General features: G+C 43.4%; 1 protein-coding gene across 13 annotated transcripts in view; it reads right to left on the bottom strand.

Moving 5' to 3' along the window:
- BRSK2 (BR serine/threonine kinase 2) overlaps nt 1–21,695 on the bottom strand; it is a 325,812-nt gene that overhangs the window by 147,687 nt on the left and 156,430 nt on the right. For all 13 annotated transcript variants that reach the window (XM_061463119.1, XM_061463126.1, XM_061463122.1 and 10 more), the window contains exon 2: nt 20,265–20,359. In XM_061463119.1, coding sequence (XP_061319103.1) covers nt 20,265–20,359 — 95 coding nt within the window. The remainder of the gene's footprint in view (nt 1–20,264; nt 20,360–21,695) is intronic.

Here is a 21,695-nt window from a genome sequence, read left to right on the forward strand (position 1 = left end):
GTTCAACTTGGAAGGAGAATGAAAAGGAAAATCATGGAAATTAGCTGTGGATGTACTATCAGACCAGAAACAGAGCCCAGGGAGAGACAGGGAGCAGATTTTTCCTGTTTCTCATGGAGATACTAATACTGTAACAAAGCTATTTCAATGCACCTGGCATCATGCTCTTCAAAACCAAGGGAAAAAAGCAGCCTCATCCTGCTTCAAACCTAAAACATGTATGGTCTTCCCATCAGCAGCTCCAAATTTTCTGAAGTAACAAATAGTTTATAACGCTGCACCCTGAGTCCTAACATGCAAACAGAAAATTGGCCCCATTTTCCTCTCATGCTAATTCATCATCATAGGTAATAATAAAGACATGCAGTGCACTTGCAGATACTTAAGACAAGTTTGATTGCAGGACTGCAGAATTGCAAAAGCATGGGAAAAGAAAGACACACAGAGCATAAGGTTCAGAGGCTAAACTGTTCCAGGAAGAAGAAAGTTTAGTCTTTGGCTATGATTAAGTGGTTGAGTCTGCGAAGCTGGGCAGGTATCAAGAACTGGTTAACTGAGGGCAAGAGAGAGTTAGAGTACAAAGTGAAAACAGAGCAGTCAAGGGGAGAAAAACAGCTGCCACAAAGTCTGTTTTCCCTTAGGGTTTCTAGTTATCATTTGAGGATAAACATACTTTTCAACTAACCTATTCAATGGAGCTAATTCCCTGGAAGTGCTGGAAATTCACCAGTAGTGCTGCTTAATATGCTCAGGAGTTGATGGGTCTGTACATGCGTAGTGTCCTTTCAGATTTTGTATCTAATAAAAAATGAAGTAACACAGCAGAGATGAAAGCATTGTATGCACGTATTTACTCATGCCTCATAGCAGATGGCCAGTAGACATTCCAAAGCAAGTGCCAGACTTATTGGGATGTGTATAACAGCAAAGAGAAATTAAAGGCAGCTTCCTTTACAAAGAGTGAAAAAATCCTGCCACCTTAGGTTTTGCTGCTGTGGACAGCTGAAGAACAAGAGTCCCTCTGATAAAATAACATGATCTTTGCCACCGCCAAAGTTTGCTTTTCATGAGGCAGCCACATGTCCTCCCCAGGAACTGAAGACACATAGATAGCATCAGGTGTTAATATGCTGGGTATGTTTTATGCTGCAGTATATTTTGGGAGTCTAAGTACTGTTCGTGTTACCCGCATACTGCTTTTTCAAAGACATAATTTCTAAAGTATCTGTACACATTTACAAACAACTGATTAAAACTAATTCCATTCCTACTCTGGTTTTCTGATCTACATATTTTTGTGACTGTACTGTACTAGCAGACTCATCAGGTGAATTCAAGTCTATGGGAAGTGACTAACTTACAAACCCATGCAGTCCATGCCCTTTGGTGCTTCGGTTGAGATGTCAAGATTCCACAGAAACCACTATGTTTCTTCTCACATCACTGTGGCACACACAGAGAGGGAGGTGCCCAGAAGCAAAGAACTTCAGCATAATGACTCAGATGGGTAGTCAGCAGTTTAAACCAGCCACTTGATGTTACTCTAATGGGGATTCATTTAAACAGTTGTTCTGTATGCACAGAAATCCCCCCCCCCCCCATCCCTACGAAATCACTTAAAAATAAAATGAGCAAAAATCAAATCATCTGTTTGAGAAGAAAGAGGCAATGGCTTGGAAAATGCACATAATGGGTGGTGCAAAAATGCCCATGGGTTACTAAAAATTATTTAGCAAGAGGATCAGGGAGCCTCTCAGCTTTATCTCAGAGATGACACAACATAAATAAAACCCCAGGGCCAAATTCAGACCTGTAGAAAATAGCTGCACTTTTGCCTCATCCAATAGGACTAATATCCTCTTATGATAACCCTGAGCCAGTATGTTTCAGACGCATTTATGCATTTTGAGCCACAGAAGTCTTGCTTGAAAATGAATGGAAGTTAATTCCATAATGGTTAGCAGTACTAGGTCACTTAACTCACCAGGCAACAAATACCTCTTCTATATTGCGTAAAAAAAACATTCTGATGCACACAGGAGTAACCCTGGTATTTCAACTACTCCGTCATTAGGTTCCTGAATCTCATAACCAAAACTAATTCACTAAAACATATTCTCAGGAATATGTCTGGCCCATAAAGCCCTGAAACACATTCCTAATTTCTGTAGGGTTTAAGTATAGGCTTTAAGCTTAGTATATCTAAACATTTACATATGCATTATATCTATCGAGATGTAACCTTTTTGCCAGGCCCTGAATCCTTCAGTTCTGCTCAGATCTCTCATTCCTCACGTTACATTATGTGCTTGGGGCCCAGGTATTTGTACTCCTGGTCATAAGAACAATGTTTAAACTGTTGAGATACACTGGTCGAAGCATTATAATGTTAAAAATTCACATCTGCATATGCTATTAACAACATTTTCTTAAATTCTGTAAATTTCTGTATTAACCTCACTGATTGGTTGTTCTTCAATGAGGCTGCAACATTCAGTACTGTCCCCACAGTCCTCTGAGGCATTAAATTTTTCTTCCAACTCCTATAGAATTTTTTTAATTGGTCTCAGTCTTTATTTGACAACTGACACAAGTCTAGTCATCACTGAACACAACAGCCATGATAGCTGGCCAATATTTTCCTACCTGCACTGAGGTTCAGGTTAGATATTAGGGATGAATTAATCACTAGGAGTGCAACGCAGCACTGGACCAGGCTGCAGAGGCACTAATGAATCTCAAACCCTTAAGGTTTTCAAAATCAAGATAGACAAAGCCATGACTGACCCATGTCAACATCAGTCCCTACCTGAGTGGGAGGATGGACTACATAAATCCCCTTATTTCTATGACTCTACATATTTGTCCAATATTTCACTCTCCTAGCCTATGACAATCTGGCTATGTTATATTTCTCCATCCTTGATATCTCCTTCAAGCAGTATGTCATAGAACCACAGAATAGTTTGGGTTGGAAGGGACATTAAAGCTCATTTAGTTCCAACCTCCCTGCCATGGGCAGGGACACCTTCCACTAGACCAGGTTGCTCAAAGCCCCATCCAACCTGGCCTTGAACATTCCCAGGGATGGGGCAGCCACAGCTTCTCTGGGCAACCTGTGCCACTGTCTCACAACCCTCACAAGGAAGAACTTCTTCCTAATATCTAATCTAAATCTACCCTCTTTAAGTTCAAAGCCATTTCCCCTTGTCCCATCACTACTTGCTCTTACAAGAAGTCCCTCTCCATCTTTCTTGTAGGCCCCTTTAGGTGCTTGAAGGCTGCTCTAAAGTCTCCCCTGAGCCTTCTCTTCTCCAGGCTGAACAACCCCAGCTCTCTCAGCCTGTCTCCATAGGAGAGGTGCTCCAGCTTTCTGATCATCTTCGTGACCCTCTTCTGGACTTGCTTCACAGGCCCATGTCCTTCTTACATTGGAGGCCCAGCTGAAATCCAGGTTCAGTGAGGTCTCCTGAGAGAGGAGTAAAGGGTAGAATCACTTTCCTCAACCTGATGGTCATGCTCCTTTTGATGCAGCCCAGCATACGGTTGGCTTTCTGGGCTGCAAATGGACTCTGCCAGCTCATGTTGAGCTTCTCGTCAACCAACAGCCTCAAGCTGTATATCCCCTCTTAGTACACAAGCAGCAAGCAGCTGTTACCCAGCGCTGGGCAGATACTATGCCCTCAGTTGCTGGTAACTGGTACTGCTTTCTCCTCAACACTAAGTAAAGCAGGTTTTGGCACTGCTTTTACCTGAAAGTGTTCTCACCACTGTCAAGCTTGCCCAGCCATGTGGGAGGACAAAGGGACCTTTTCTTTCAAAAATGAAGGCTTGAAGGTTAACAGATCTCTGAGGTTTTTTTACTGTTACAGGCACATATATTCAGGTATGTTTCTACTTGTTGCTGGACTTCCATGTCAGTCCCTGTAAAATAAACTTTTTCGTTCTGCTAGGCTACTGGGCAGGGCTGAGATGCCTTGGCTCTTACACTGGGAATATCCTGGTACAAATCTACAATTCAAATCTACAGTTCATACTGCACTGCTGCCCAGAGGAGTTTGGTACTCTTAGGTATCCCTACAAGACTACTGCTTAATCCAAGACACTCTGTGGCTGATAGACTAACAACTTACACGCCTATATGAAAAAGAAGTGAAAACATGACCCCAGATGACTGTGAGAACAGCTGTGTGCCTCTCTGTCCCTGTGTCCAATGATCTTACCCTTTTGTTCTTAAGTAAATGTTATTATTTTCTGGATTTGATAAATCAGGGATTGCTTTAAGAGATGGAAATGAGGATAAAATGAATCCATAATACCTAGAGGATAATATACACTCTTACTCTGTGTGCCTTTCCTTTCTGCTTAGAAAGTGCTGTCATGGACAGCAAGGGACAAGAGGAGCTTAGCAAAGGACAGAAGGGATTTAGGAAGGAAATTCAGGGACAGCTGAGGGAGCAGGAGTGAAGAGAAGTTCACAAAAGAAAAGTGATAAGAACATTAGACTGAGGGGATTTATTTCAGGGTATTAGGAAGGAAACATAACAAGGAAAATCTCTAAAAAATAACTTTATGCTAAAGTATTTTGCAGCTGGGGGGACATTATTCTGCCTCGGTTGGCAAAAAGTTCTTTCTGCTGGACCATCTCGACATACATGACTCTAGACACGAACACCAGATTTTTGTCCATGGGGCAGTAGTAAATTCCAGTATATTACAAGGATCCATGGTGACTGGTTTCCGACAGTGTGACCAGACTTCCAGAACACCATAAAATGGAGTCTATGAGCAATTCCTATATGCAACTATATGTATCACAGCTGTTGAAAATCTTCCTCGGGTACAACAGAGAAAACTCTTAACATAATCCCCATTTCCTAATACATCTATTATAACAGTTTTTACATATTCTGATGACTCCTCTGCATTTTAGATCTTCTGGCCTTGATATATAGATATATGTCTTAGTTACATAGAGCTGTATAGAAGGGCACACCACGTTACTGTAAGAATAAGATAAAATACATACCCCATTAAAAGACATGAGCATTCCTTATAAGCAGACTTGAAATGAAACTAGGTGCTACTGTCAAACTTGTTTACACATGTTGTTATTATTTATTTCCTGTAGTTAGGCCTGCATCTGAGTGATACAGATGATAAAGAATGTTTCTGTCTCCTGAAGCAACAGAAAGCCTAAAAGTAGAAAAACCTACAGAGCTGCACTGTTGTGTTACACCTTGTACCAGTGACATGTCCTCACCACTTTCCTACTGAATGTACAGATGAGGAGGCACTTGTGAGAGCTGCAAATGATATAAGAATACTTCTACCTGCGATACATACCATGAACAGGAAGAAGTGACCATGTTTCTTAGGCTAGATCCTTCTTCTTGAGTGTTGAGCTGTCCACCCTGCCTTACCAAAATATTCTAAAACATGACCTTGAATGTGTTATTTTTAGCATAATATGGAGCATCAGTCAAAAATTTCCATAAAGGGCAGTAATTTTGGTTGCCTGACTGAGTTTTCACTGAGCATTTTTGAAAAAGCCAGCCTCCACCACAGCATTTCTTACCACTTTCAAAACTCCCTATTTCCAGCAGGGGCAATGCATGATAGCATAACAGAGATGCTACTTAGCAATTGTTACATAGTGAGACACTGTAACAGATGCAGAAGTTCAAGACTAAACTCAATCTCTCCTTCCCCATGGTTTCTAGAGAATTAAGGTAACATCTCCATTATCCCTCACAGCACAAAGCCATTGCTGCTGCCTCCCCACACAGCTGCAGAGCATACCATATTACATTACACTGCAAGGTTCAGGAGTACCAGGTGTTCTGACAAAGCAGTGATTGCTTCTCCCACATAGGAACAAAATCGACCATGCCATGCCTGCAATTTTGTCACTGCGTGGTGGCTAGACCACTAGAGCATGGGCTTGAGTGCTCTTAGTACACGTGGAAGATTATCTTGGAGTTGGACAAGAAATACCATTTCGAACTAAAACTCCTGAGTCTCCTCCCTGTGTGCATCTGCGGAAGGACAGCAGGGGAATACAAACCATGGTTTATTGCTATGGAAGTGCTCTTCATGAAGAGACCAGCATATGAAATACATGGCAACAGTGGATTCAGCATCTCAGGATGCCAGGAGCAAGGCAGCAAGTACAGAGATAGCACCTGGTGAAAGAAGAAATGCCCAAATACCTAAAAACTTACCAACATGCTCTATCAGCAACAAAGCAAATGCATGGCATATTGTATCTAGCTCCATCTGACAGCTCTGGAACCAACAGTTAATTGCACTGGGATTGAGTCTTCCCAGATTTTCCCTAAATTTGTATCAGCTACTTATCTGAAGAAACTGCAGGGACAGACAGAGTGAGGCCTGGTTTACACTTAACAAATAATTTGCAAAAAGTTCATGTTGGACAGAAGAATGAAAACCAAACAAAAATGGCCTGCACCCCCTAACTGCCAGTTCACTGCCAGTGCTTGGCTCTCAGTTGTGCTAGTTAAATATCCTTTAGGTAACACAGCTGTCTGAGCTGAGAAACTCGTAAGCAACACGGGCTAAAAAATGCTTCTTAACAAAAAACTACTGCTGGTGTACAAGGCAAAACCCCGTCGTTTCAAAAAAAAATTAAGACAGTCTTTGAACAAAGTCTTTGCTGAAATGGCTTACCTTCTATATACAAGGATGGACTACAACCCTTAATTAGGATGGATAAGTATATTGGTGTTTATGATGCTTATTCTACAGTATAGATGCAGGGTCAAATACCTGAGCAAATTCTGGTCTCAGTCTATCTGCTCAAGGATTGATGTCCCATTATTGCTAGAGCTCTTCTGCTGTAATGCTGGTTCTCTTTCCAAGAGAAAAACAAAAAGTTTTCCAGACAGGTTCCAGAATATGAAATGCAAACCAACGTAAAATGGGAGTCAGAAGTCTTTTAACTCCTTTCTTTTTTTAAGTCTTTTTAATCATGGCAGCAGGTGAAGTTCCCAACGACTGGAAAAAGGAAATATAACCCCCATGTTCAAAAAGGGGAAAACAGATGACCCAGGGAACTACAGACCAGTCAGTCTCAACTCTGTGCCTGGCAAAGTTTTGGAGCAGATTCTCCTGGAAGGCATGCTAAGGCACATGAAAAACAACAAGGTGCTTGGTGACAGCCAGCATGGCTTCACTAAGGGGAAATCCTGCCTGAACCAATTTGGTGGCCTTCTATGATGGGGCTACGGAACTGATGGACAGGCAGAACAGCCGATGTCATCTACCTGGACTTGTGCAAAGGGTTCGACACTGTCCCACACGACATCCTTGTCTCTAAATTGGAGAGACATCAATTTGATAGGTGGACCACTCGGTGGACAAAGAGCTGGATGGCCGCACTCTAAGAGTTGGGGTCAACAGCTCAATGTTCAGTTGGAGACCAGTAACGAGTGGTGTCCCTCAGGGATCGGTGTTGGGACCGGTCTTGTTCAACCTCTTTGCTGGTGACATGGACAGTGGGATTGAGTGCGCCCTCAGCAAGTTTGCCAATGACACCAAGCTGTGTGGTTCGGTTGATACCCTGGAGGGAAGGAATGCCATCCAGAGGGACCTTGACACACTTGTGAGGTGGGCTGATGCCAACCTCATGAAGTTTAACCATGCCAAGTGCAAGGTCCTACAGCTGGGTCAGAGCAATCCCAGGCACAGCTACAGGTTGGGCAGAGAAGAGATTCAGAGCAGCCCTGCGGAGAAGGACTTGGGGTGCTGATCAATGAGAAATTTAACGTGAGCCAGCAGTGTGTGCTCGCAGCCCAGAAAGCCAACCGTATCCTGGGCTGCATCAAAAGGAGCATGACCAGCAGGTTGAAGGAGGTGATCCTGTCCCTCTACTCTGCTCTTGTGAGACCTCACCTGGAGTATTGTGTGTAGTTCTGGTGTCCTCAACATAAAAAGGACATGGAACTGTTGGAACAAGTCCAGAGAAGGGCCACGAGGATGATCAGGGGACTGGAGCACCTCCCATGTGAAGACAGGCTGAGAAAGTTGGGGCTGTTCCACCTGGAGAAGGCTGCATGGAGACCTCACAGGAGCCTTCCAGTACCTGAAGGGGGCCTATTGGGATGCTGGGGAGGGACTCTTCATTAGGGACTGCAGTGATAGGACAAGGGGTAATGGGTTAAACTGAAACAGGGAAAGTTTAGATTAGATATAAGGAAGAAGTTCTTTACTGTAAGGGTGGTGAGGCACTGGAATTCGTTTGCCCAGGGAAGTTGCAAATGCTTCATCCCTGGCGGTGTTCAAGTCCAGGTTAGACAGCGCCTTGGGTGAGATGGTTTAGTGTGAGGTGTCCCTGCCCGTGGCAAGGGGGTTAGAACTAGATGATCTTAAGGTACTTTCCAACCCTAACTATTCTATGAGTCTATGAAGTAGTGTCCTGGGTTCAGCAGTAGCAGTCATGTTTCTCCTTCGTGGTAGCTGGTGCAGTGCTGTGTTTTGACTTCCAGCCTGGGAACAGTGCTGGTGAAACCAATGTTTTCGGTTGTTGCTAAGTGATGTTTACCCTGACCAAGGACTTTGTGAGGCTCATGCTCTGCCAGGGAGGAGGGGAAGCCAGGAGGAAGAGGAGACAGGGCGCCTGACCCAGACTAGCCAAAGAGGTATTCCATAACACAGCATGTCATGGCCGGGGGGGAGGGGGGGGGGGTGTGTGTGTGTAACTGGCAGTTACCTGGAAGGACAGGGGCTGCTGGGTCGGGCTTGTTTCTTGGCCGGTGGTATTGTATTCTCTTCCCTTGTTATTTTCTCTTATCTTTGAGCAAATTAAACACGAGATAGTTCACGCAGTAGCCCTTGGACCAGTCCGGACCGGGCCAGATGTAAAAAATGTACTGTACACTGCAGCTGGGGAGAATGGTCCTACCTGGAGCCTCTGGCAGAAAGCTCCAGGGGAGACTTGAGGTCGACCCCTCGGCTTTTGGAGTCTGGGATACAAAGGATCTGAGCCCAGCTATACCCCAAGTGAGAAAGAGATACTGGCAGCCTATGAAGGGGTTTGGGCTGCTTCGGAAGTGATTGGCACTGAAGCACAGCTCCTCCTAGCACCCCGGTTGTCCGTGCTGGGCTGGATGTTCAAAGTCAGGGTCTCCTCTACACATCATGCAATTGATGCTACATGGAGTAAATGGGCTGCACCAATTACACAGCGAACTCGAATAGGAAATCTCAGATGTCCAGGCATTCTAGAAGTCACCATGGACTGGCCAGAGGGCAAAGATTTCGGAATGTCACCAGAGGAGGAGGTGATGTGTGCTGAAGAGGCCCCACCATATAATAAACTGTCAGAAAGTGAAAAGCAGTATGCCTTGTTTACTGATGGCTCTTGCCGTATTGTGGGAAAGCATCGGAGATGGAAGGCAGCTGTATGGAGTCCTGGACGACAAGTTGCAGAAACTGCTGAAGGAGAGGGTGAATCGCGTCAGTTTGCCGAGGTGAAAGCCATCCAGCTGGCCCTGGACCTTGCTGAACGAGAAAAGTGGCCAGTACTTTATCTCTATACTGACTCATGGATGGTGGCAAATGCCCTGTGGGGGTGGTTGCAGCAATGGAAGCAGAGCAACTGGCAACGCAGAGGTAAACCCATCTGGGCTGCTGCACTGTGGAAAGATATTGCTGCCAGGGTGCAGAACCTGGTGGTGAAGGTACACCATGTAGATGCACATGCACCAAAGAGTTGGGCCACTGAGGAACACCAGAACAACCAACAAGTGGATAAACTGCTAAGATTGAAGTGGCTCAGATGGACTTCGATTGGCAACATAAAGGTGAATTATTTTTGGCCCGGTGGGCCCACGACACTTCAGGCCATCAGGGCAGAGATGCAACATACAGATGGGCTCGTGATAGACGGGTGGACTTAACAATGGACACTATTGCCCAGGTTATTCATGAATGTGACACATGTGCTGCAATTAAACAAGCCAAGCGGTTAAAGCCTCTTTGGTATGGAGGACGATGGTTGAAGTATAAATATGGGGAGGCCTGGCAGATTGACTATATCACACTGCCACCAACCCGCCAAGGCAAGCGCCATGTGCTTACCATGGTGGAAGCAACCACCGGGTGGCTGGAAACATACGCTGTGCCCCATGCCATGGCCCGGAACACTATCCTGGGCCTTGAGAAACAGATTTTGTGGTGACACGGCACCCCAGAGAGAATTGAGTCAGACAATGGGGCTCATTTCCAGAATAACCTTATAGACACTTGGGCCAAAGAGCATGGCATTGAGTGGGTATATCACATCCCCTACCATGCACCAGCCTCTGGGAAAATTGAACGGTACAATGGGCTGTTAAAAACTACACTGAAAGCAATGGGTGGGGGGACTTTCAAGCATTGGGATACACACTTACCAAAGGCCACCTGGTTGGTCAACACCAGAGGATCTGCCAACAGGGCTGGCCCAGCCCAGTCAGAACTTTTACATATTGTAGAGGGGGACAAAGTTCCCGTGGTGCATATGAAGAATTTGCTGAGGAAGACAGTCTGGGTTATTTCTACTTCAGGTAAAGGCAAACCCACCTGTGGGACTGCTTTTGCTCAGGGATCTGGATATACTTGGTGGGTAATGAGGGAAGATGGGGAAGTCCGATGTATACCTCAAGGGGATTTGATTTTAGGGGAAAACAGCCAGTGAACTTAATTGTATGCTGTTGCCTGCTGTGTAATACTTTTATAGCCCATCAACTAGATGTCTTCAGGTCACCAGTGACTAGCCCTGACTTCCCTCCAACCATCATCCCAACAGAGAATGAACTTTGATAGAACCGGATGAGTTCCGCAGTAAAGGAACGACCAGCATCATCAGGCAACGATCCAATACTGCACACAGCCTTTCCTGCCCTGAAAGATTGTTACAAGAGATGGAACCTGACATCATGGATCGAATGGACTCGGCAGCATTATAGGGATTGGTCCATGCACTAAGAAAATGATCTTTTTCTCTTGGTCTGTGTATATATGGATGTATATATGTGGGAGAGCGATGGTGTACTGAAAATGTGGGATCTGAGCATGACGTGAATGGTATGGAATAAGGGGTGGATAATGTCCTGAGTTCAGCAGTAGCAGTCATGTTTCTCCTTCGTGGTAGCTGGTGCAGTGCTGTGTTTTGACTTCCAGCCTGGGAACAGTGCTGGTGATACCGATGTTTTCGGTTGTTGCTAAGTGATGTTTACCCTGACCAAGGACTTTGTGAGGCTCATGCTCTGCCAGGGAGGAGGGGAAGCCGGGAGGAAGCAGAGACAGGAAGCCTGACCCAAACTAGCCAAAGAGGTATTCCATACCACAGCACATCACGCCCGGGGAGGGAATAACTGGGGGTTACCTGGAAGGACACGGGCTGCTGGGCAGGACTCGCTTCTTGGCGGGTGGTATTGTATTCTCTTCCCTTGTTATTTTCTCTTATCATTGTTGTCGTTGGTGGTAGCGGTGGTGATTTGTGTTGTACATTGGTTGCTGGACTGCTCTTGTCTCAACCTGTGGAAGTTGCACTCTTTCGATTCTCCTCCCCATCCCTCCGGGAGCGGAGAAGGGGAGAGCCCCTGGGGGGGGGGGGGGGGGGGGAGCTTCGATTGCTCTCAGCCCAGCACCACTCACTGGGAGTGAGTGAACAAGCTGTCTGGCTAGGGTTTAAACCATGAAAACTAGCAACCCAGAAAAAAAAAAAAAAAAAGATAGAAAAGAAAATATACAACAACCTAAACCACACTTGCCAATTTACCTTTGGTCCTTAATGACAACCTGCAGAGCACATGCTGCACTACAGTTCTGAGATCCGGCATCTTCTTCCTCCTAATTGTTGATAAACTTTTGCAATGATACTGAGCAAACATTGGTATGGCAGAATCATGAAAACAGGATATAACAGTCTCTTAAATAACCTCACTCATTACATTCCAGCACGTGCAGTGGGGTGAGGAACGATTTAAAAAATCCTACACTGTTGCTTTTATACTTCATGATACAGGTTTCAAAGGGTTCAGTCAATATTGCATTCACACTACTGACTGCATCTGAGTTTCACTTCAAGTTCTACTTTCAGTCCAGGAAGAAACTGTGTGAGCAAAGAAAATAATTTTTATAAGGAGCTGTATAACTTAAAAATCTCCTTGTAGTTCAGGTCAGAAAACGTCCCAATAATTCCTTTTGCTTGACAGATTTAGGAGGTCATCTTATCCATAATCTAAAAGGCATTTCCTATCCTTAAATGTGGCTGGTTCTACATAAGGCTCAACCAGACCCCACTCGCCTGTGGCATTCTCTGCTCTGCAGACTGGGATAGGTTTCATTCTGCACTTCTTCAGACTGATTCACAACAGAGGTTGTTGAAGTGCCAAGTCAATCAAAAAAGGTTTTAGCTTGAGTGAGTCAGAGCAAAATCCAATGCTTTTTAGCATTTCCCACCAACCTTCAATGAGTCAGGAAGGAAAAGAAAAAAAAAAAAAAGAAAAAAATTTTTGAATGCACCTGGAACCTGTAGCCCCAGATTGAAACACCCAAACTCATCAGACTCATGATTCACATCTGCCATTAACAGAGACTACAGCTCCAGGTGGCTGTGCTACAGAGATCATGCAGGCTGGGAGAGTCCAAAGCTTTAGGTTCCCAGACTAATTGGGTTTCCTGCCTGACAGAAATTCTGGAAATACCATGGGATCTGACGAGGGGTTAAAAGCTCTGGGTGCCAGCCTCAAGATCTTCACACTCCACACCACAGCTTCACAATGCTGAGCCTGAAGGCTAAGCTTCACCTGGGGTTCCCCTCACCTTTCAGGGTAAATCCCACTGGTTGTCCTTCCCAGGAAACTGAGCATCAAGCCTGACAACAGCTAAGCATCCTAAAGCTTTCTGCCAGTCCACCATGTTGCAATGCTTTGTAGGGTCACACCTCTCTAGCTGGGGAAGCTGGGTCTGACTCACAGCTGTGGACCCTTGGAGCCTTTCTCAAGACTTTCTACACCTTGGCTTTATAGCCTAAGCCTCAGAGGTGGTTAAAGTCCCTGGGGAGGCAGGGATTTCAGGGTCTCTGCTTTGTGGAGATGGCAAGCAGGACTCCCCAACAGCCTGCTACAAATCCAAAGATTGTTCAAAAGAAACCTAGTCTTTGATGTATTGGGAGTTCACTGAGCCAAAGTTATTTCAGAGAAAACATTTTAGTGAATCAGCATCTTTTCACAAAACTAAGCTTTGGCAAAGGAAGAAGAGAATTCCCAGAAACTTCAGTAGAGAAAGCAGCTTGAAGTCAAACTATGGTCTGCTTCACTCCAAGTGTAACCATCATGGACTTATGGTGGAAACAGTTCAGTATAAAGCTGAACAGAAAGGGGTTTTAGAGGCTAATTATTGACAGTGGCTTTACAGGTTGATGAGGACTGGATGGCAGAGCACATTTAGACATCTTATCTCTGGGAGCAGTTATTTTCCTATCGAGGCATTATGACTGTGATCAAGTAGAATGCACAGAAAAAGCGTTTCTTGACTTCAACTAGCCCTAACTGGGGCTCAATGAGAAACATTCACTGCTGTATGACCAAGGCAGTGCATGAGGATCATAGACCTTCTGTGTCTTAAGTGTTTGCACACACAGGGCTGTGGGCAGAACACATTTGGTACAACAGAGGTTTGAAACAGACTGCTCTAACATAAGTCTGTGGAATTAAAAGTAGAGTAGAAAAAATAGGACCAATTATTTTTATAGCTTGTCCAAATGCCTCAATTGATCATACTAACTTTAGAACGCAAAAGGCACCATGCACACTTGACAGGTTTGCTCCTCTGACAGGTACATCATGTGCTGGTGATTCCTGTTTGATTTCCTTCTTTAAGAATACCTCAAACGGGGTTCCTTGTGGGTGTGGTGGAAAGTGGAGGTGGAGAGTGATCCTTCTCTGAAGGAAAATACAATTACCCAACTAACTGCTCAAATGGATGATGAGTGAACAGGCTTTCAATGCTCCACAGCAGCTCCAGTTTAAAACAACACACTCTGCATCACACATTCAGCAACCTGCTGCTACTCCCAAACTCCCTATAGCAGAAGGGAGTTGCGGAAAAAAAACAACCAAACAGACTCTTTCATTTTCCCCATGTTTTTCATATTGGAAGGTGCTTTTTTATCTCATTGAACACAGAAGAGAGACTTGCATTCATGAAGTTGTGCTGTGCTGACTGAGTTGCTACTGGAATACGAACTAGGGTCACAGAGGTGGGGGGTGACCGTGTGTTTGTGCACTCATGCTCTTTGATGAGTGCCAATCATTTCTGCAGTTTGTTCATCACCTACACACTGTCAAACATAGACAGACACACACTTCTCATCTGCTCCTTCCAGTGCTAAAAGCAGACAAGTGTGTGGTAATTCTCCAGGTTAAAGATAAACTGTAACGAGGGGGAGAGTGTTTTTAACAAGCACATGCAGCAAACCTGCAAGGGACAATCCACAAAGTGCGAACGTACTCATTTGTACATTGTAACCTGTGTGTTCAACAGCAAGTAAAAGTACAGCAAGTACAGAGAATATGTACACATTTTGGGGAGATTTAGTTTCTTTTCATATTTTTTCGCCATCAAGATCCCCTGAGTTATTCTCCTCTCACAGCAATATGCCAATCAATCAGAAGAATAACAGATGAGTATCAGCAATTCAGCACAGTGTTTCTTAATCAGGGAATCCTGGAAAGTTTAGTGAATGCTTTAAAACCTTTTCTTTGGGACTTGCATTTAATAAATGGAAATACTTTCCCTTCGACGAAGGAGACAGTAATGAAGAGTAATGGTTTTAAACCAAAAGACAGAAGAATCAGGCTAGATGTGAAGAAGAAATTTTTTACAAAAAGGATGGTGAAACATTGGAACAGGTTGACCAAGGAGGCTGTAGAAGTCCCATCCCTGGAGACATTCAAAGCCAGGCTGGATGCAGTTCTGGGCACCTGATCTAGTTGAAGATGTCCCTGCTCATTGCAGGGGGGTTGTCTGAAGGTCTCTTCCAGCTCAAACCATTCTATGATCTATGATTCCATTTTCTATTTTTAATATGACCATCTCCAAAATCTTGTGTGCCAGTATCCTGGATTAATCCAAATACAATTCACTGATGAAATCAAACAGTCTTGTTTCTTTGTTCATTTGCACCCAATAGTAGGGGTGCTCAGTGGATTCAGCAGCAGCTTAACACCAGTTCCACTGCAATCAATAGTAAAAGTCCTGAACACTGCAGTTGGAAAACAATAAGGCTACTTCTGAATACATTAAGAAAAAAAACTGATTTGGCCATATGCAGGCTAAGAGTTCGTGAGTTTGGCTTCACTAATGTCAGGGAAACTGTCCTTCTTATGATCAAAGCTGAACTTGAACCAAGTTACACTATTCAGTCCATTTCTGTGTCTGTCTCAGATTTAGCTTCTCACTGATGCTGTTTTGATACTCTGGTAATGATTTCTGTAGACCAGGCCTCCAGTCAGCAGCTGAGGACAGCCAGGTCATTTGTTTGAAAAGAATGAAAATGAGGTATTACAAAGCAAAGATGCTGCTCTCAAGTATTCCCATTTTTAACTTTGCTTGGGGGACCCTAAATTTTTGCATCTGCAGACACCTTGCACAAACACCTCTCTTTATGCTCTGGACAGAAATAAGTGATTAGAAATTCACAGCTCCATGAACTTTAAGGCCAGAGAGGCTGTTGTGTTAATCTAGTCAGAGCTTACCATCTTCAACTACTTCCTGCTGCAAGTCCAGCAGCTGAAGCTCAACTAGGATCTAGATTTTAGAAAAACACATAGCAGTTTAAGATTAAGTTTAATAGTCTTTTAGAGGGAAAAAAAACCCACCAGAGTTTCAGGGGGCTTGTTCCAATCAGTAACTTTATCCAGTAATTAAACAGGCCTAGTATTTCTACATTTCTGTCTACCTACAGCTTCCAACTACTAGTTTCCAAAAAGATTTTTGCCCCCAAGACTGTAATACCCTCTATTATTAAATGCCTATCCTCCTTATCAGTATTTACAGACCATGATTGTTATATCTTAACCTTGTCCTTAATAAAGTAGGCAGATTGAGACCCTTGAGTCTCTCATAAATTAGGAGCTGGGATTGTTTACTTACTCTCTCAGTTACTTTCTGAATTGTGCCCAATTTCTAATCTTCTTCCCTGAAGAACAGGCACCTCAAGCAGACAGGCTGCATTTCAGCAGTTTTTTCAGCAAAACAATGACAGTTATTATATTACTTTCTGTAGCAAAAGGGGGAAAGACAGAGAAAAAGGAAGAAATCACCATGGGGGAGAAAAGAAGAATGAAAGGGGTTAAAAGGCAAAGTAACAATTGAAAGAAAATGGATAAGGCAGGAAAGACTCAAAGTAGGACAAGGTAGTAAGAAAGTAAGTTGCTATTGAAATAGAAACTCAGGAAGAAGCAAATAATACAAAAAGACCATGTGAAGCAGTGCCTGTTTACAAGCATGCTTTTGTAAGTTATCCTGGCAGTTCCAAGACGCTGATCCTGTTAATTATCCCTCCACTCTATTTCAGACAATCAGTGATGTCTGACAGTGATCACTGCGTGGTCCTCTCTGCGTAAGAGCACACACTATACCTTTTGCAGAATTTTTCAGGAAGCAGAGCTCATTAGCACCACAAGCCACTGAAACAACCAGCAACCTCCCTCAAACCCACCACCATGTTTCAATCAACCTGCATGAGAAAAATGTGCAGACTGTCTTTTCTCATCCCCCACCCTGGAAATACCTGACTCACTTCAAGGCCAGCACTGGACAACTTGGTCAGAAGAAACAAAAGGCATATGGACACAAAGCACACATATGGAGCTCTTGTCTTCACTCATCAAGCCTCACACAACTGTGGTTTTCTCAAGATGCCTGTGTGTTCAAGTAATCTGCCCAAGGCCAGCTGTTCCCTTCTTGCTCTTCCCCTTTACACTCCCACTGCTTCTACTACCAGTGGCTGTCCAAACAGTACTTCATCTGATGGTTCACCAAAAGAGTAGGTTTGTTGTTTATTCTTTGGAAGGCGGGAGAAGAAGCGAACTGGTGAGGTGGTAAAGAGCAAAGGACTCTTTTGAGTACATCTCATGAGACACCTCGATGTTTCTAAACAAGTTTTTGCCATGTCAGAGGAAAGGTTTGCTTTAACCTTTATATTCTGAAGTTATAAACTCCAAATGCTTGTGCTGGTACTGAAAAGGCAACCAATAAATAGTGAATCTCCCTGTTCAGGAAAGCTTACTGCTTTACGGACACATTCAGCTTTGTATTATGGGCCTAAAATCCTTCTCCGCTATCCAGACGTAATTCAGGGAAATTAATGAACCCTGTTTCAATCTCAGGACACTCCTTATAATGCACTCCTTCCTGAAATCTTTCTGCCAATTTGTGCTAGAGCAAGCTAGAGGTACTGTGGGAGGCAGGTCTCCACATCATTGGGGGATTACCAGTGTGGCTGAAGAAATACAGCTGAAGCTTTCCCCAGTGGTGTGAAAGCAGGAGTGAGAACAGAACCAGCCCTTCTGTTCTCATCTGTGAAATTACATTTGTAGCTTTGCCCCAAAACCAGGCTCCTAAACAGGCCCAAGCTGGAGCTGGGAAAGGAACACTGCTTCCCAGCCTGTCTTTAGCAAGTCAGGGCATGACAAAGGAGAAAGCTCACATGGGCATTGAGCAGCCCTGTCCTTTGACAGGGCAGCAAGTGATTGGATAGTACACTTACTGCAGCCTGTGCTGCATCGTGCCTGCCTGTGTATTATCTCCATAGCAGCAGTTCTGCTGAGACCAGCTGCTTCAATTCCAAAATTTTCTCTCCAGAAATATCGATACTATGACATTATGATTAGAAAGCACTTTACCAAATGCCTCTCAATTCTGCACAGCTCAGATGAAGAGCAGCTGCAAAAAGAAGGGACAGTTCCCTGAACATAAAGAAAAAAAACACTGCAAAAACATTGGAGAAATGCAGGCTGTAAGAAGCAAGTCAAAATGGAATAATGATGGCAGAGAAAGCAGCCTGCAGTATATGCTTGTGCCTGTCATTTTAGATGTTGAAAGGACCATGAGCAGACTTCCTCCTTATGCTCTAGGATAAATGGCCACAGCACTGCAGTGCTACAGCTTTGTGCAGCAGGTGTGTGTATTTGTCAGATCCAGTTTTCTGTCCAAGGATGGATTAGAGCAAAATCCATCACAATCTGGGCCTGGTTTAGGAGAGTAGCTGTGGTCTTGAATCACTTGGCTCCAGGGACTGCTCTGCACAGCCCACTGGCAAAGAGAGTTACTGGAACTGATAAGCTTGTGGGGAGATTTACAAAGCAGGAATGCCACCACACCACCATGACTTGGCTTCACTGTTAGCTATTTCCCTGTGGCTGCTGACTCCATGCAGCAAGCTGTCAGCTGGATGCTTTGCAATGATCACACTGGAACTGCCAAAAGCTGCAAGCATTTTTCCCCATCAGACAGGCTGGATCAAGCTGGCTAACAGCACAGTCAATTCCAAATTCACTTAGAAGTCTCAGGCCCTGTCTGTGACCATCAGACACAGGGTATTCCTGAAGGCATCTGGTTACTGAGTTTATACAAGAACTGGGCAAACCACTCCAATCCCATCTGTTGTTCCAACCTCCTGAGCACAGAGAACAGAATCCTTGAAAGAGAAAAATCTGATGAAAAATGTCTGAAAATGAGACTCACACTAGAACAGGTGATCCTCCCAAGAAGGATGCTGTGCAACCTGACAGAAAACACGGCACGCTTCAGCATGCAGCTATGTAAACAAGGGCCTAACACACCATTTCTCTACTCAGATTTCATACTACAACTGAGCAAATACAACACAACCAAAGCAGAGAGATCACTTTGCTATGCTAAATGATTTGCTTCCTACTCCAAAAATCAATGAGGTAAATAAAATGTTTTATACAGATATCAGACAGCATCTCTCAGCAAACAAATGCTCATGTTTTTGGACGATATTCCTATGATATTACTCTGGAAAATATTCAAAGTGTTTAGAGACTCATTCAGATTTTACCATTACACACTTTGCTTTTGTTGTGTTCCATTCATCTGCTCAATCTCCCTTCAAAGTTGCAGTTTTCTTACCTATTTCACTTTCTAACTTTTGGTCTATATTAGAAGACTGTTTGAATCCACAGTACTGCATTGAATACTTCAATGAAATTCCAGAAATGTAAGTCTCACCACACTACAATTGAGTTTAAACTTAAAGAATCCTTCTCTGGAAAAACAAACTTACATTGTATGAATAACATTCACTGACTGCATATTTTTTTAATCTCAATTTTCTTTCTGCTCGTAGTAAGATTGCTATACTTACTTGTGCTGGAAAACAGCTGACACACAAGTACATATATGAAACAACAGTGTAAAGATATATGCTCCATCTGCTTATAGGAAAGTTACATTAATTAAGTGCTCTACGCTGCATGCAGACATGTTAGCATCATTTGCAGGAGACAGCTTGATGAAATTCTGTTGATAGCAGTACAGTTGTGTTCCCTCCCATCAAGCCGAATTTAGCCCTTCTAGTCACCAAATCACATGAGTAAACTTTATGCATATATTTATTTTATTTTTAGGTTTCCAAGATCAATCAATGACACTCGTGTAAGGAGATTGGTATTGCAGCACTAGGTAAAAAATGAATTAAGTTCTTCTGAACACTGCAGTCATTGGGATAGACTCTTTGATGGATTCCAATGGCACAGCTCTGTGGATTGCAAACAGAATTATGGCTTTAAACAGTCATGGACTTTGGTGCATCAGATCATAATGAACCCATGCAGTAGAGCAAGCAGTAGGAGTATTTAAACAATAGATTTCACCAGCCTCTTTTAAATCTCTTCCTACTGACATCTGTACACCTCAGTCTGCAAGGTACTGTAATCATTATGCACTGCTGCAAGGTGGATGTCAGGTGCCCTACACGCATCTGCCCCAGCAGAGAAGCAACAGTGCTGCAGCTGACCATTTATTTTGTTCACACAGCACAAGAATACTTCCATTTAATTTCAGCTGCCCTAGCCTCCCCCATAACTAGATTATTGTTATCACGCTCCACATGTACTGACAAGGATGTTTGTTATACATAATTAAAGATATTAATTTTGCATGGAACAGAAGACACAGAGCCAAGAACTTAATTTTTTTCTTTAAATCTCCCATTAGAAAATTACCTTCATTAGCACCGACTCGCTGAGCTTCTCTCTGTTGACAATTTTTATAGCAACCTTCTGACATGTGACACAGTGAACCCCCAACTTCACAAGCCCTGCAGGAGAAACAGAGCAAAACAGAAAGAAATAACTGGTTAGAGACAGTTGCTGTTGAGATTTTTGCTATTAGGATGCCACCCAGCATTTGGCAACTTTCAGTAGTCCCTCTCCCAGCCGATAAGGTCTTGTGAGTAAAGACCCTGCAGCCCACATTGTGACCATTTGGCAGTGAAGCTGTGGACATCCTTAATGCTGCTGCAGCTTCTGCCACTAAAGCTGTATTTTCGTTGAAGCACTGTTTTCCAGCTTTCCCCACTCAATGGGTGTTCTACCAATAAGGAGTAAACTTGTGCCAATTTAACTGCAGTAGGCTGAGGGCTTTTGCTGACACCCAACATCAAAAAAAGCTCAGAAATCAACAAAAATAAATGGTCAAATGTCCACAGTGTAGACATTGCCTCTACATTTTCCTAGCTCCTTCCAAAGCTTTCATGATCATAAAAAGGTACTTAATTATGCTTTCCCTTACTGCTTGAATTTACTCTGCTGTATAAAGTTAATGCTGTGATGAATGCCATTATGGCATGGAGGAACATCAACATATGCTGATACAATTTGAAATTCTTTTCATTTGTTATTATTTACTATGTTCTTGTCCTCAAATAACTTACGAGTGCTGTCACATGATTATATTGGCAAAAGGATATGGATATCCCCAACAGGATCAGGATGTCTGAGCTATCACCAAAATATGGAAAAAAACCTCCAAGAATTAAAAGAGGTAAGTAACATATATGCAAGCAATATCTTCTGCAAAACTTTTATTTAAATCTGCTGACTTTCATGCAAGTACATTGAGGTATCTCTCACAAGTGAGTTTAAGATGGTCCACTGAACTCTCAACTCTTACTGCCATTAAGAAAATTTGTACCTGGAAAAATGGTACTTTGTAGGTGTCATTCCAGTGAGATATTGTTTGGTTCATCTTTCACTCATGTCACGCATGCACTTGACAGGCTGGATCCCACCCCACTCCACACACAGTATACCAAATTGCTATTTAGTTTAATTCTGTCATAACTGAAGTAAGAAAAAATGGCACCTCCCTGGTGTCATTGTGACCTGCTGGGCTTCGCAGAGCATTTATGAACAATGGTATCTTACAGTAAGAAAAGGTCTAACTCAGCTCACAGCTCCTAGGTTGGGTTGCAGTTAAGATCCTGATCTCATCCCCTGATGCAAACCCAAAGCCAACATGTTGCTTTATCTGCACATTGAACAAAACAGATCTGTAGTCCAGTGAAACAATGAGCACAGGACTTCACAATTCTTATCAAGGGATGAATATATAAACTATTGCCTTACTGTAAACTGTCCTCAGTGAAATAACCT

Source organism: Pezoporus flaviventris, unplaced genomic scaffold, assembly GCF_033815535.1.
Source record: "Pezoporus flaviventris isolate CSIRO_AGI_PZ_B2104156 unplaced genomic scaffold, CSIRO_AGI_Pfla_v1 ptg000036l, whole genome shotgun sequence".
NCBI lineage: Eukaryota > Metazoa > Chordata > Aves > Psittaciformes > Psittacidae > Pezoporus > Pezoporus flaviventris.